Source organism: Channa argus, chromosome 6 (assembly GCF_033026475.1).
Source record: "Channa argus isolate prfri chromosome 6, Channa argus male v1.0, whole genome shotgun sequence".
Taxonomy (NCBI): domain Eukaryota; kingdom Metazoa; phylum Chordata; class Actinopteri; order Anabantiformes; family Channidae; genus Channa; species Channa argus.
The window spans coordinates 26,672,485-26,688,675 of record NC_090202.1 but is presented as its reverse complement, the minus strand read 5'-3'; the positions used below and the strand labels follow the sequence as shown (position 1 = coordinate 26,688,675).

Genomic DNA, 16,191 nt, shown 5'->3' with positions numbered 1-16,191 from the left:
GTATATATATTGTATTATTATGTACAGCTGCAACACAAAAATTTCCCTTCTGTGATTAATATGGTATCTATATATCTAAATTTGCTGGTGTGTAAATATAAAATAATTATAAAACATATGAACTATTTCTTTTATTTCAACAGACCATTTCCAGTTAGTTTGAAGGTAGAGGGAAACCTAATGTGGTGCCATAACAGACTAAGAAAAATATTTCTAATTTTGCACTTACATAAATGTGTCTGTTTTGACTGATTGACGTAAACATGTAAAAGGGTAATATTCACTGAAATGTGAAATTTGAGTGCAAAATTACATTAAAGTAGCTTCATACAGTTGCTGTATGTTAAGTGCAGAAATAATGACTCAGACACATCCGGCCTTGAAAATAAATACACTATATTCAAATAAGGTCAACTTCACTTGATTTAAGACCTTCATTATCTTTCAGTAACACATTACACCTCATGCCATGTTCGCAAAAACAAGTTTCTTTTTCTAAGATGTTTTTCCACATTTCATAAAAAAAAAAAGTTATCTTCAGTTAATAATTTATTTCAGTATTGAATAAATGTATATGCATCACATGATATCGTAGTAACTCAATCATTATTTCCCTTACAAAGGTTTAGGCGGAGAAACAATTTTTTATCATCACAGGAAAAAACTTCACACAGAGACACATTGAAGAGCAAGACCTGGGAGGGAGTGAATGGGGGGGGGGGGGGGGGGCACTAATACAGACACAGAAATATTGTACACCAACAAACAAAAAGATGACCTGGGATTATGTGTGTTGCAGACAAAACTTCGACACAGCAAAACAGGCTCTTTTTTCACAGCTTCTGAAGGTAACAGAACAAAGAAGCAGTAAACATTGAATCCATAAATGGTGTTTCTCTCTGTGTGTGTTTCTGTTCCATCCATCTGTTTGCAGGTTGTGTCTCTTTGGGCCACCAGAGCCTCTGGTGTTTGGGATTAGGGGGGTTCGACCTGATAACATATGCCCATACAGTAGGCAGCCATCACAGTAGACCATGCTGCTAACACACATACACAGGTAGATACATTCATCATGCATCTGCAGGGGAGCACGGAGGGAAAGCAAACACAGACACACACTGGGAAGGGAGGGGGTGAGGAAGGGAAGCTGGATGGGGGAGGCAACACATCAAGGTACAGAACAGTTAATACAGAAGTTTGTGGAAACAAGGAACATTGTCCGGACACTGCACACAGTTCTGCTTTTGGGTGCTGAGCCACATTTGGGTCACATCTGCCGGGACAAAGCTGGGAGCTGATTCACAATGCAGCCGCTGGTCATTTGTCACCCAGTCATACAGTAGATTACACAGCAGACCTGTGCGTATTTGTGTGGTGGCTCAGGACGAAGACCACAGTTAGGTTAAGGTTCCAACCTCACACGCCACTGACCTGCCTCACAATGTCCCCGCTGGAGCTCATGACAACCCCACTGGCAATGTTCCGCAGTTTCTTCATGTAAACATGCTACTTACACTCAAATCTCCTCCTTCATGAACAAATGTACATCAGCCGAGGGCTGCGACAAACACTGCTGCAGAAAAACGTGTAAACTGACTCTCTCGTCAAAGCCACTTACGAAATAAGATGCTTGAATTTTTTTCACGTATTGCACATTGAAACCACACTCCTTGAACTAAACCCCAAAATCAAGGACCTGCGGCACAGCTTATCCATCAATAAATAGTCTTATAAATAAATATACATCTCAAATTATCTGAAGAAATATTCATAAGTAACACAAACAGATGTCAGCAGATGTTGTAAGTCAGCAAATCAGATGAAATGGTTGGTAAAGATGCACTAAGCTGTGTGAGAAGTTCATGGGGATCTTCATCTATGGAAAATATATCAAAATCTATTCCACTATGTTCAGTAATGATGTAGTCTATACTACTAACTTTGTGTACTGACTACTCTATACTACACTAAATACTATTTGTAAGTACAAAAAATGTACTTTGGCTGTACCTGCAAGGAAAGATACAAAATTGACTTCAGAAAGTTTACAAAGTATTTTCATTACGGGTAAGTGAATCAAATCTTTCTGATATCATTGTGTGTAATAACAAATTTCACTTATATAGCACTTGTTTGTTTGTGGGTGAAATGTTTGTAATGAACCTGCAGCACAACATACAACATCCTCACAGCGATATAATCAATGTGACTGATATTAGACAGCCTATATTACAGTAATCAAGATGTTAACTATCAACTTCGTGTAGAAATGGATGATCGACTTCCCTTATATATAGTAATATACAGTTACTACCTAATGAAGTTACACACCACAGATTTTTTCAGTACGTATTTCAGTGCTGAAAGTAATAAATATGAAATGTTTGCAAGTAAACATCACGACAAATGAGCGAATTTCTGAATATAGTTCAGCGTTACACTTTTAATACTTTGCACTTCTCTAGTTGTGCATTACTGTTTAGCAGCCAGTTGTTTCCGTAGCTTGTGAACATTTTTCTCTTATCTCCCGTATCTGAGTAACACCTACATGCCTTGAAGCTCATGTGTTTTCCACTGTAAACGACCTATGTCTGGTCTGCGATACGACAAATGGCTACAGGACTTCTCTTGCAGTGGTCCCGCAAAGTGGTCCTGCAAATGTTACTGCATCGACAGACTGTAAACCAAATCAGCTCTTCCGATTGGATGATAGACTGTACACTGCAAACTCTATTAAAATTCGTTTGTAGTTTCCACTGATGGGTCTTGCTTTAACCACGGATGGAGAGCAGGGACAAATTACAACTCCTTCCCACAGTATTACACCGACAATATTAGACAGTTCCCCCATGTACAGTTTGTCAAATGAAAACACAATTCACTGTTTTATAAATGTATCAAATTAAATGCAGCCGGGATAGTTTGTACAGCTGAAAGCTTGAATACCAGCTTTTTACTGGAGAGTTGATCTTAAGGCATTATATCAGTGTGGTGTCAACTAACATCCTGCATCCTAGGGACAGTGCATGTTAAGAGCTTGCATCCTTATCTAAATGCTGCAGCTGAACGTTGAACAGTTGGAGTCTGTCAGCATTTAAAAAAAACTTACGTTTTACAAGATTGTGAGGCTGCTGAAAGAAGATTGTTTGACCATCCATGCATGTTTGTCGGACCATGCTGCTCTCACTACAGGTAAAGGATCAGTGTGTCAGGATACATGCCACAGTAATGGATTAGTCTGTCACGACACACAACATTGATGACTCCACTCAGGGATCAAACGAAGTTTTCACGTGTTTGAATGACACAGCAGGTGTGTGAACACCTCTGGTGAGGAAAACATCCTCATACACACCAAAGACCAGCTGAGGAGACACACAAATGCACCAATGTAATTTACAGGTGGATTCTGATCATTTCCTTTCACATACTGTTTAGTGTATGTGGCTTATTGTGGCTGTACATGCAAAAAAGAATCCCCCCGGTTTGTTCTAGAAACGTGTGTCAGAGAAAAGACAGGATGCTAAGGAGATATGGCTCCTTAAAAACTTTGATTCACTAGCTTTGTTTGTTAGACTTTAGTCCTTGTTTAAACCACTGTTTCTCGCCACACTCATCTGTGGTTTTGTGCCTTTTGGGATCTGCGGCGTTTGATACCGTGCATTAATTTACTATTGAATTTTAACATTTGCTGCAGTTTGACTTTTCTGTAGCTGTTCATTATGCAGAGTAATAATTTCCACCCGCTCCTACAGTGGAAAAAAACACTGCATTCTTGTATGCGCTGGTTTTAACAATTTACAGCACATGTGGAGAACGACCTTCATCTATACTGTGAGTCACACACGCATCACCCGTTTGTAAGAATTTACCGTAATGAGACTGTTCTTGTAAACATTATTTCACACACATGAGCCTGTCAGTAAAGTGGGTGAGGCAGAAGAGAAGAGGGAGGGACAAACAAATGTGTTACACCTTAAAACCAGCTCAGACAGATGCATTTTGTCCAGAACAGGTTTCTGTTCTACCTTAACAATAGCAGCTCCTCGTATTTCTCATCCAAAATATGCTACAAAATAAAACCTGCTGCTCTATTCACCACTAAAACTTCAGTCAACTTTCTTGAACTAACCTTTTGTGTTCTCAGCCTTCAAACACTTGTTCTCGCTCTTCTTCATGCCTGTAACTGTGCATGTGTGTTTGTTATGATCCTTGTATATATTGTGTGTGTGTGTGTGTGTGTGTGTGTGTGTGTGTGTGTCTGTGCGTATCTGAAGTATTGAAGCATCCCTGCAGAAACCATCCAGCATGAGCCCTGTATAATGGATGAATTGTACACCTGTTTCCTGTCAAACTGTTAACTGTATGGACTGAGTGTTTAATTATATGTGTGTTGCTGTGCAATATTATTTCTGAATTTTCTTTGCCTGCTTTTTAAAAGCCACTGATGTGGCAGTAGGCCTCCAGGCTGGAGAAAAGGATGTAGAGGAACCAGAGACCCAGGAACAGCAGGCTGGTCATGATGCGGAACTTCCTCGGGCCGCCAAGCTCACCGCCAATGGAGGGCCGACGTCTGAACAGGAGCACAGCCATGCAGATGAAAGCAAAGATGGTGAAGAGTGTGACGGAGAAGGCCAAGGAGCCCGGATCCACCTCAAACTCTTTCCCTTTGATTTTCCAGTAGATGGCTGCAACAGACCACGCCACACCGATCCCCAGGAACACATTGACGGCGTTGCTACCGGTGACGTTTCCGACAGATGCGTCGGCGTGCTGGTCCTGCATGGCGGCCACTTTACTCGCAAAAGTGTCTGAGGTAAGAGAAAGACTTGAGGAGAGCAAATCAAGCACCTTCATACACATGTGTACATGCAGCTATAAACAGGGTCTACTGGAGTCAGAAACACCAACACTAAAGCCCCTTTCAGACGTGCACTGGAATTCAGACGTTATGCAGACTTTATCTGAACCCAAGTCTGTTGGCCCTGGCATTACTGGGAGGTTGTCTAGCCAGCTCCCTAGTGCAAAGCCCAGATTATCTCCAACCAAGCTCAGTTGTGATTAGAGGAGGTAATAATCCAGAGAATTCACCATGAGTGAGTGGGCGTGTTGATGACAGCCATTTCCTGTGACTGGCTCCGGAGAAACCGGAGAAATACAAACACAACCGAAGGTGAAGAACTCGTTCATTCATACGAACACAACAACATCAAACTGGAAGCTCAAGGACATTTGTGAACTTTTGTCGGTAAGTGCAGAGCTGAAAATCATCAAACAAATACAGGGAACAGCACAAGATTCTGTGGTATTTCGATCAGATTATAAAGCAAAACACTGTCACTGTCGCAGCTTTGTTTTTGCACCATCTTCTGTCCCCGATCGAAGTGCCCGAGCCCCCCCCCCTTCTGCAAGTGAGCAGAAGGTTGGCTACACGTCTGAATGGGAAAGGTCAGGACCTGATCCTCCTGACATTCTCTAGACTTCATGTCTGAAACAGGCTTTAGTCAAACAAAGGTTTTTGGGATGGATTACATTCAGTAACACATCCATGGCTGTTTGAAGGCAGTAGTAATTCTTTTGCAAATGTTATGTCGACAAAGAGACTTGAAGAAAAGACAAAGAGGAAAATTAAGACAAAGAGACAAAAACAATGTCAAAGTAATAAAAAAAAAAAACGAGTACTTGCACTTTTATTCTGGCACCTGATTTGGGGTGGGGACCATGCCAACCCTGGCAACCCCTCTTGTAACCCCCTGCACTTGATGGATGGTGAATTTCTTGACAAAAATGTAGCTTGAGTTGTGTTTTTAATTTTTAAATGGTGATTTATGATAATCTCACACAGTCAAAGTGTGTGTCTGCTCACCTGGGATAGACGTCCCCAAAGCCACAAACACCACTGCAGTCACAGTGTCCTTGAGGCCCACGGTGCAGCCAAAGTGTGAGGCTAGATCTCCGATGATGGCGGTGAGGAAGCCAATGACACTGATGGAGACTAGGAAGCAGGCCCAGCCGTGCCAGTACTCTGTGGGTGGTACACAGGCGAACAGCACCTTCCAAAAGACGGTGAGGATATGCATGACGTAGTGGTAGCAAGACGGACGTCGCTCCTCACTGCCTTCCTCGTCCTCATCACCATCACCTGAGGGGAGAGAAAAAGGAGGAACAATGAACATCACGATGAAGATTACAGCCAGAGCCACTTTTAACCAAACACAGAAACTGACAGGTTTCATTTTTATTACACTACAGGAAAACAAACTGCATTTTTAGGGGATTACACACAGATTACACACAGCAAGCTGGTGACATCAGATCCCTGTCTGTGGTGAACTGTTCCATCCACTAGATGGTGGGATTCAGTCACTAATAGGATTCCCACTTCATGATTGAGTAGGAAAACTGGTTAGTTGTGGCTACTGCCTGTCAGTGCTCTCTGGTCTCGCATTTTAAGCTTTTATTCTCCAAAAGGCCGCTGATGCCGCCGAGCCAATCCACACAGTTTACATTAGCTTAAAGGAACATTGAAGAGTGAATCATTGATAAGGATTTTGACTGAAATATCAGATGTACATGATTCATAATCAATTGGTATTTTTTTATTAGACTGTTGTCTCTGGGGCAGATTTAGGTTCAGAAGTTTGCTTATGGTAGGAATGAAACAATCCAATCCCAGTATTGAGTATCAGGTCTGATACAACACATAGACACCACTTTACAGTAAACTCTGCTACCTGAGGCAAATACAAGGAAATATTCAAGGAGTTTGGAAATATTTCAAGTTTAAGACATTACATACACAGCTCTGCACCTTTTCAAACCACAAAAAAACTACAAGACCCGACTCATGGAAAGTTAAAGCAAAAGGATGCTCCCGACCACAATGCCGACTACTATTATTACAGCAAGAGGTGTAAATTACTTTTGTAATTGAGAAAATATATGTTATAAACAATCACATTTTCTACATGTAAGTAGTGTTTCAAATATTTAGTTTTTTGTCAGAAACTCAGACTGAAACCCAGAGAAATCACTTTTTCATTGGTGATAAAATTTAAAGCGTGTATTTAGAACTTCATCTTAAGTAAAGAATCCAAAGTTGTACTGCTAATCGTAGTGAAGGGTGGTTAGGTAAATATTTGCACTTTTACTTCAGCATTGAGCTTGTACTTTCTGCAGTAAAGTCTACTTCAACACACACACGCACACACACACAGCTCACCTGCGCTGACTGTGACCGCATCCACAAATTGTTCCCTCCAGGAGTGTGTGCCGATAACCAGTGCCAAGTTGGTCTTCTTAATGAGCTTGTCAACTGTGCTCTGCACATCAGAAGCACAACAGATTTCATTAGCGGCCACTTACTGCCGAGGACAGGGGACAGAGAGACGCAAAGTAAATCAGACAGAGTTTTATTAAACATTTCACTTTTATTTACATCAGTCACAGTCCTACAGCTCTGTTACACTCTGCAACCAAGAGTCAAACTGTACATGGAGCAGTGTGAAACATAAAGTGCGAGGAAAGTAAAACTATACACACTTTGAACTTTACACATGAAGTTTGGCAAACTCGACATGAACCATAAATCAGAGAAAATTGGATGTTTACCAGGTGTGAAAGGCCTAATGACACATGGGAAATGCTGGAGGAAAAGTTGGGAAATCAATTTTTACTCTATCACAAGCGTAAACATTGATTAGTGATCAATTGATTGCTGCTTGTTAAAGCTGATTTCCATGATGTCATCACAAAGTGAAAGAGCGAGTAGTTGTGTGCACACAGGGTCGAAGCAGCAACAATAACACGCATCTGCAGTTTGGACACGAAAGCCTTTGGTCTTATACCGTGTTTTATTAATTTTAGTCCATTATCCATTTCTCAAAATACACCCACGCTAAAGATTGAATAGGAAACAGCTAGTGTAGCTCTGTTCAAGTGTAAAAAGAACGGTGTACCACCACCCTGTCACTCAGTACTTAACAAGATAGTTCAATCTGTACAGGGTTATCTATCCCATCACATCTGCTGATGTTTATGGAAGCCGAAGATCCCATGCAGCTAACAAGCCCACAAACAACACCGACAGAAATAAGCTCATAGGATAAAATAACTCGTAGCAAAAGCAAAGATTATTTCCTCACCACGTGTTACGCCTGATGTCTCACCGTGCTAATGATCATTTCCTGTGTGCTGAGACACCCACAGCAATTTTAATACATGAACACGATCCAGAGACGCCTCCACGTTCTCTGGGCTAAAGCTCATTTAAAATGGTCTTGGACAAAATGGAAAACTGTTCTGTGGTCAGATCAATAAAAATTTCAAACCACAAACGCTGTGTCCTGCAGACCAAAGAGCAGAGAGTCAATCCTGTCTCTATACGGCCAGTGGGGGTGGAAGTAGTCGTACTAACACCTGGGTGTCCACCTGGACAATAAACTGCATCAATTTACAGGAAAACACAGAGCACAAGAGACTAATCATAAGACCCCACGCTGATTATTTGAAGATAAATCTTCATTCATCTGTTCTGTCGATGTTTGTTTACTGCTTTTTTGTTTTGTGTTCATTTTCAAACAATTCATGCTCAAGCTGACAATAAGGTGGATGTTTGATTTGTACCGGATATTTTTCTTGTGTTGCATTTATGTTCTTTCCCCACATACACCGTTCTAATACCTGGTAAAATTAAAAGCATTTGTTTTTTGCATGTCTATAAAACACCACAATACTTTGTGCTTCAGGTAAAAACCATTTAGTTTACTTGAAGTCCATCACACATCAGAGGAAGCTGGAACATTTTCGTAATTAAGAATTGGATTTTCATTTTGTGAAGAGTGATTCAATCAGAGGGATTAGCAACATAATGTCCTTCTGTGTATTGAGATATACTGCTGTTCTAGTAAACTCAACTAATTTGCTTTTATTTGTTTATCATACACCTGAGCCCAGTGCACATGTCAAGTATTTGCACTGCTTGCACTTCCGATTCCTCTGCCCTGAGTGGGTCAGGGAAGAGCGCTGGAGGCAGCACTCTGTTCATGCTGCACGAGGTTCACTTCTACATGCCCTCAGTGAGCAGCTCAATCATTTAAAGCCCAGACCTGCCCTCTCAGACTGATGCTTGTGACTGTGAGAAACAGAGTAAACACTTCAGACCATGTCAGTGCAGAACTGGGCTTGGGTTCCATTGCACTGTGGTTAAGGTGATGAAGCCAGACCATAATCGTTCCCTGACTTTAAGTGTTAAGCAGCTGAATAATTCTGCAATAAATCTGCGAGATGTGATACTTTGGCAGCAGAAATCCATTGTCTGGGAACATTTTGTCACATTAAATGTCTACATATCCGCATTATGAGTAACCCATTTGCAGTTTCAAACAACGAATGTGAAGCATCCTGCTCTGGTTTTTGGCTTTAATACAGACATGTTCAAAGACATTTGGACAGATCTGGAATTACATAAAGTGCTTTGATTGGATGATTGGATGTGGGATTGTCTGTGATCATCAATAAACTGATGTGGAACTGAAATTTCTTTTTCACTTGTCCCTGTTATATGATTTTAACAACCATCTAGTTGGACTAAAGCTGGGATGTGCTTCCATCAATATATCCAACATTTACTGTGAGGAGAAATTGTAACTGTAATTCAAAAAACCAAATAACAAAGGCCAAATGTCTTTATCCAAAACATCCTGGGGGGCTGTTTCCCCCCAAACACACAATTTTGAAAAACACAGTAAACACACCTTGAATTCGTACGACTCCTCGATGACCACCTCCAGGCGGCTGTGCTCTCCCAAAATGGGCTTCCCCATCTCTGCTATTCGGCGGGCCTCCTCCTCCTCAGCACTCACCTGCCCCTCTGCTGACTCTGTGGGGTTAATGCAGGGAGGAGGGGGGGATAAGGAAGGGGGGTGGGTGAAGTACAAAGAAAAAAAAGGGGTTGGAAATAAAATATCTGATATTTCCAAGTTCTTCCTCTATCAATAATTGACCACATGTCAGTTTTTTTTATTTAGAGCTGCATGACATGACTTCAGTCTGAAATACTGTGTGTATCCAAGTCTGTTTTATTTGTGTGTGTGTGTGTGTGTGTGTGTGTTCTTACACAGCATGGGAGAGCGAGATGAGAAGATGACAGCTGGATATTTGTGTGTGTGTGTGTGTGTGTGTGTGTGTGTGTGTGTGCCTGTGTCAGAACAACACAGTAACAAGACTAAAGAGGTGGATCCACAGGAGCAACAGTTCCAGAAAGATCACTGAAGAAACTCTGAACTTAACCCTGAACTCTGAGTGGATTGAACTGAGATGGTTAGTTTTTTGGGTTTATTTGACGACAAAAAGCCGTCATTATTCAAAGAAACATGTATATGGGCCGATTGTGGTGCAGGAGGTGGAGTGGTCTTCCACCAATCCCCCCAGTTGCTGGTTCGATCCCCGGCCCCTGTGGTCACATGTCGAAGTGTCCTTGAGCAAGACACTGAACCCAGCAGCTCCCCCGTCGATGTGGGGGCAACGGCAACAGCTGACTTGAGACACATACAGACTGTGGAATGTGAGAAATGGGTCTAATATCATCCTGCCCTCAGAAAGTCCAGTATTAATCTTAAAGCTTTGTGTGATGACAACAAGCAGCTGTTCCTGAAAGCCTGAAAACTAGGAGACAGACTGGGGCAGACAACACAACATCCACCAACAATTTTCTGAAATGAGCTAAACCTGTTTTTGGGAACTGGGAACTATTCTGGGTTATTTTAGCAAACGTGGGTCACACTGCAGCACTGTGCTCCTACATTTCTGACACCGTCAGAAGGTTGAAGCTATGAAAGATTTCACCACATTTCTCACTGTCATCATCAGCTTTTATCTAAGGAGCCTTAAACCGCACAGTATAAACAGGCCTTTGAGGTTTGTCCTTTTATTAGTCGATTTAATCTATAAATTAAACTAATTTTCTTTTAAAAAAAAAGAAAAGAATCTTAATCTGGTAACTCCTAACAGCATCTATCGTGCTGTGTGCACTTCTTTTATGAAGTAGGCAGGAAAGAGATGCAGCAAACAGCAGGTCATGGTGACATGTGGCGCAGTTTGTGTTTCTGATCCACTGCTAATCAAGTAGCAACACAAGTTACACCAACCAGACCTGAGTGTACAGAAATAAAACAGAGCCAACCAGGGGTTTTATTACAAGCAGAAGGATCTTCTCTCTGTTCCATGGAGTGGTTGTAACACACTGGTGGTCCACAAAGAGCTTTACAAACACTTAGAGACTAATAACCAGGCTGACTGTGTGCTTCATGTCTGCTGTGAGTGGCTGCTCTCATTGGCTCCTGCGCTGAGGACAAAGAAAAGGGGAATCAAAGAGGGCAGGAGGTGTGGAGATAGCGTGTGTGTGTGTGTGTGAGTGAGGAGCATGCAGGGATTCAAGTGCTCCTCTTTTCAAAAGGCAAGCAGTGTCTAATTATGGAAAGACTGTGAGGGTAAGACAACAGACAGCGACCATCCTGTCACCATTCATTGCCACTAACTTGAGCTGCACAGAAGCACAAACACACACAGGCTGGGGTCCTTCCTCCGAGCGGCAACATCTTCCAGCCGTCACCAGAGTTCTACAGAGATCACCTCCCCTGCTGTGACAGTCGAGTGAGGTGAAGGAGAACTCGCCTCCAGGACGATCGATACGCGCCATGACGACTACAGGGGATTCTCAGTCTCACAGCACTTGGCCTTGATCTTTGTGTCTCTGAATCCTGCTTTGCTCGTCTGAGGTTAAAGCTGCATGGCTGCTCTGCACTCTGAAAGAAGCCGGGGGTACGTTCACGTCATCACACAAAAACCACGTCGCCAACCTGTGCACAGTGGGAATACGTTCTGGCTGCAGGTTCAATTTGTTATTAGCAAATCTCTTTCCTCGTGGTAAAGTTTGCTTTTTGTATTTATATCTTTTGAGAAATTCTGATGAAAATGCACAAGCACAAACGCATGGATTGTCAGTTAGCCGAGGCTCAATTGGACACATATTTGCATTAAAATGTGTTTCCTGTGGAACAACTTCAACAGAGCAAGAGGCAACACTCTGTTAAAAATCAATGAACACCCCCAGACTCAGTGTTTACTTCCACTCTCTCTATTTTGTGATGGACCCAAGAACAATGTGCACATAAACAAATCAATCAGGTTTTTTAAGATATTCCACTTTCCCCACACACACAGTTCCAGAGAGTAACATGATGTATGTTAGAGCACAGTGACGGCAGCCTCCTCCCCTGAGCCACACAAACACAGTGATGTATCTGCAGCAGCATATCCCGCACAAAACACACCTCATTTGTAAACATTTAATTCCAAGCTGCTCCATTGTGCGGAGACTCACACAGATTGGATCTGCTGTGATCCTGATGTAAACAGACAAATTGCCATCGCTTCCCCGAGCACGGCTGAAACAGACGCCAAAAACCTGAGCCGGGCAGAAAACCTGAGAAGCCGCAGGGAAAAAGAAAACTGAGCCATCTGGTCCAATTTAGTAAAATGAAAATTAAAGTGTTTGGAATAATTATCACTAACAATGCTGTCGCTCCCTTACCTCGGCCCCCAACCCGCATCCCCACATCTAGCACCTCTGCCTCTCGCAGCGACCTCGCTGCCAGTTTGTCTGTTGTGCTACTACTGTTGGGACTGTGACACATTCCTGCACTGTGCTTTTTGTTTTCTTTGGCTGTTCAGCTCATCAAATCAGTGCACAAGAGACGACAGTTTCAATAACACAAGTACAATTTGTGATTTCTTATCAGACCTATTCTGGATTAGAAGTAGGTATAAACTGTCTGTGGTGAGTAAGAGTGGTGTGAAAGAAGTAAGCGCACACTGCTTTGTTTAGCTATGGTTCAATGAGTTGGGCTTTGCTTAAAATGCTCATGCTACATGTTGGCACACGGTCCGTGTGGTGTGTTCAGGTGCCACTTGTTGGCCCGGAAAAATGGTGACATGAGCCGGCGCAGCAGTTGGTCTTTGTCACCGCTGGTAAAGGAAAGTTTCCTCATGAATGTGTGTGTGAATGAGTAAACTGTGCCAGTGGCAACATGAAATCAAGCCTGTGAAACATGTTTTGTTTTCTCAATGTGTTCTGCAAGTTAAGAGGCTGAGATGCTGTGCAGTGTGCGCTGCAGGGCATTTTATTTTATTTGATGACTTTTCTAGCAAAAGGGCAAACTCAACTAGGCAGGCAGCAGAGCAAACACTGACTGAGCACTCAGGCTGAATTTATTACTCTCTTTATGAATAGTTTGATGTTGACCTGCTGCTTCAAATATTTAAATATTACAGTAAAGGTCTTGGTAATAGTGAAGAATGTAAAGCAGTTTCAATGGTGGTGTTCAGCTCAGATATAAATAATAAAAATATTATTATAAATAATATAACAATTAATTTAGTCATAATTAAAATTTGTATGAATTCATTTATATTTCAATATTTTATTCAATCATCTTCTCTTTAGACAAACAAATAAAGGGGTCACTGCTGACCACCAACAGGCCAGTAATAGCTGGTGATCTGTGTTTTACAGACTAATATAAAGTCTGGACATGAGAAAGGAGAGGAGGACGCATCAGCCACTGTTCATCCGGGAGCTTGAAGTGGAGAGGATGAGCAACTTTAAATACCTGGGTGTCCACATCAGTGGACACCAGGTTACCACATTACGCAGCTGGTCAAGAAGGCAAACAGTTGCTGTATTTTCTGAGGAGGCTGAGGAAGTTTTTCATGTCGCCTAAGATCCTCAGCAACTTCTACAGCTGCGTCATTGAGAGTGTCCTGACCAACTGCATCCCTGTGTGGTACGGCAGCACTACTGTCATGGACCAAACGCCTGCAGAGTGGTGAAGAGTGCACAGAAGGTCACCAGGACTCCACTGCCCTCTCTGCAGAGCATCTACCACCGCAGAGTCCACAGGAGAGCTGCTTCCATCCTCAAAGACCCCTCCCACCCCCAGCACGGACTGGTCACACCTCTACCCTCAGGATGGAGGTACAGAAGTGGGAAATGCAGGACTTCAAGCCTGAAGAACTGTTTCTTCCCCTCTGCCATCAGACTCATAAACAGCTGACAGGAGTTTGCAATCATGGACATATAACTGTTTACATTAATTTACATTTTTGCTTTTGCACATTCATTATTTCAGAACTGCACTACCTCACTTTTTATGGCCTTTATTGCTCTTTTTTTTAATTTTATTTATTTATTTTATTTTACTTTACTGTATGACATTTATTGTGGACGGCAAAGTAAGAATTTCATTGTGCAGGGAAACATGCTTTCAGTCTGTGCATATGACAATAAACCCTTTGAATCTTGAATCAAGTGTCTCCACAATATCATTAGAGCGAGAGCTTGTTCCGTTCGAGTTAAAGCAACGTGGAGCAAACTACATTTAGCAATTCAATAGCAAAATGAATCAAACAATTAGCAGAGCTCAGAGAGCAGCATGTTGTTTGGTCTCTGCTTAAAATATTCCCATACTTTAGATGATCGCTGTTTAGTTTTCTCATCAGTAGACTCAATAGACACAGCCATCTTACTCCTACGTCAATGCAGCGACTTATACAGGTCAATTTACGTGAATATGGTATTTTATGTATGATCGCGGTTGAGCTTTTTTCTATGTAAATATCATACTTAAGTTGATGTGTCCTCCCATCCATAGTTTGGAAACACCAAAACTCTTTCTGTAATTTGTTGTGAAGAAGAATTGGGAGAAACAAAATGATTCTTTGAGCACGACACATTAAAAGTTGAGTTGAACATTTGAACATGCAGCTTTTTATAACTTCTAGCTTTAGGGGGATGTAAGCCAACTTTTTCGGAGCAGTTAGTAAGTTATTAACCAACAAGCTTGTTGTAGTGATTAAACTGCTCCACAAGTTTATTTTCTTATTCACTTATCTCAGTGGTGTCTTGACGAATTCATATACAATGATGTCAGAACACAAAGATTTATTTCTTCCCATCGAAGCACAAAACCTAAATCGACATATTTTCATAATTGATTTGTCGAGGCAACGCCACAACCCTAATTTCATGCCAAAGAATGGCAACGATCACCTATTAAAGCTTCTTCTAAGTATCTTTAGCTTTGGGGCTGTTGGTTTGACTAAAAAAAAAATTGTCATTATTTTCTAACAGTAATATAAAATTAGTTGCAGCTCTAACTAGACTTCCACACAAATCAAGCCTGTGTCTCCAGTTTGAACTTGTACAGTAATGAGACGGTGTTACCTTGGTTGAGCAGCAGAGCTGTAAAAAACAGAGGGGGAGGGAGTGTGGACGAGACAAAGAGAACAGTAATGAATAACAATGCATAGCTCATCCTATAATGTATCAAACTGCACTCAGATTAAAGCACAAACATTAACTCAAACATCCTCAGAAAGAAGGAAAGATAGTTTGCTAAAACTCCATTCAATCGAAATGTTCTGTATTTACCTTTAATAAAATCTCTTCTCTTGTCCCTCCATCTTACACCTGTTACCGTTTGTCTACATTAATACACACTGTGGCAAAAAACTAAATCTGTGTCTTTCTTTCGGAAATTGATGTGACATGAGTCCACATGTTGTTGCAGTGGCAGGTTGTGGATGAGTCCCTGAATGAGTGTGTAGTTGTGTGTGTCTGTGTGTCTAAGATAAGATGAAACTATTGATCCTGAGGGACGTTTCTATCAAAAGCAGATTAAAAAAAACTAAACAAACAAAAGACATTAGGAAAGGAAGAAGCTGTCACACAGGAAGAACGTGTTTGGACAAACACTGTCACTGTTCCTCCCCCTGTCCTGTTCACTGGGATGACACACACACACACATATGAGCGGGATGTATGTGCAGCCCTCACGTTTCTCCAGGAGCAGCTGTGCATGACTGACACTGACGTAGTCCGAAAAAAGTGCAAGCAGCCAAACACAAAAAGTTCACCACTACAACCAGAAGCACCAGTTCCAATTCTCCCACAAGTTGAAACAAACACAGAATGAAAATACCTGAGATTCCTCGCTTTAGCCAGCGTGGTTCCTCCAACACGATGAAGAAGTTTTCACGTTTTTCATATTCTTCATCGTCAATGATCCTCACCTGGATAGTCTGACTGTACAAACACACAGAGACGCGTGCACTTGGTTAGACGTAGAAACG

General features: G+C 41.8%; 1 protein-coding gene across 9 annotated transcripts in view; it reads right to left on the bottom strand.

The window, feature by feature from the left end:
- Nucleotides 1-377: 377 nt before the first annotated feature.
- slc8a2b (solute carrier family 8 member 2b) overlaps nt 378-16,191 on the bottom strand; it is a 129,479-nt gene continuing 113,665 nt past the window's right edge. For 8 of the 9 annotated variants that reach the window (XM_067506860.1, XM_067506854.1, XM_067506852.1 and 5 more), the window contains 6 exons: nt 16,041-16,144; nt 15,284-15,301; nt 9,756-9,880; nt 7,223-7,322; nt 5,867-6,142; nt 378-4,811 (listed from right to left, as the gene is read on the bottom strand). In XM_067506860.1, coding sequence (XP_067362961.1) covers nt 4,435-4,811; nt 5,867-6,142; nt 7,223-7,322; nt 9,756-9,880; nt 15,284-15,301; nt 16,041-16,144 — 1,000 coding nt within the window. In that variant the 3' untranslated portion in view covers nt 378-4,434. Of the gene's footprint in view, nt 4,812-5,866; nt 6,143-7,222; nt 7,323-9,755; nt 9,881-14,683; nt 14,734-15,283; nt 15,302-16,040; nt 16,145-16,191 lie in introns of those variants that run through there. The other variant, XM_067506861.1, reaches the window with a different exon arrangement.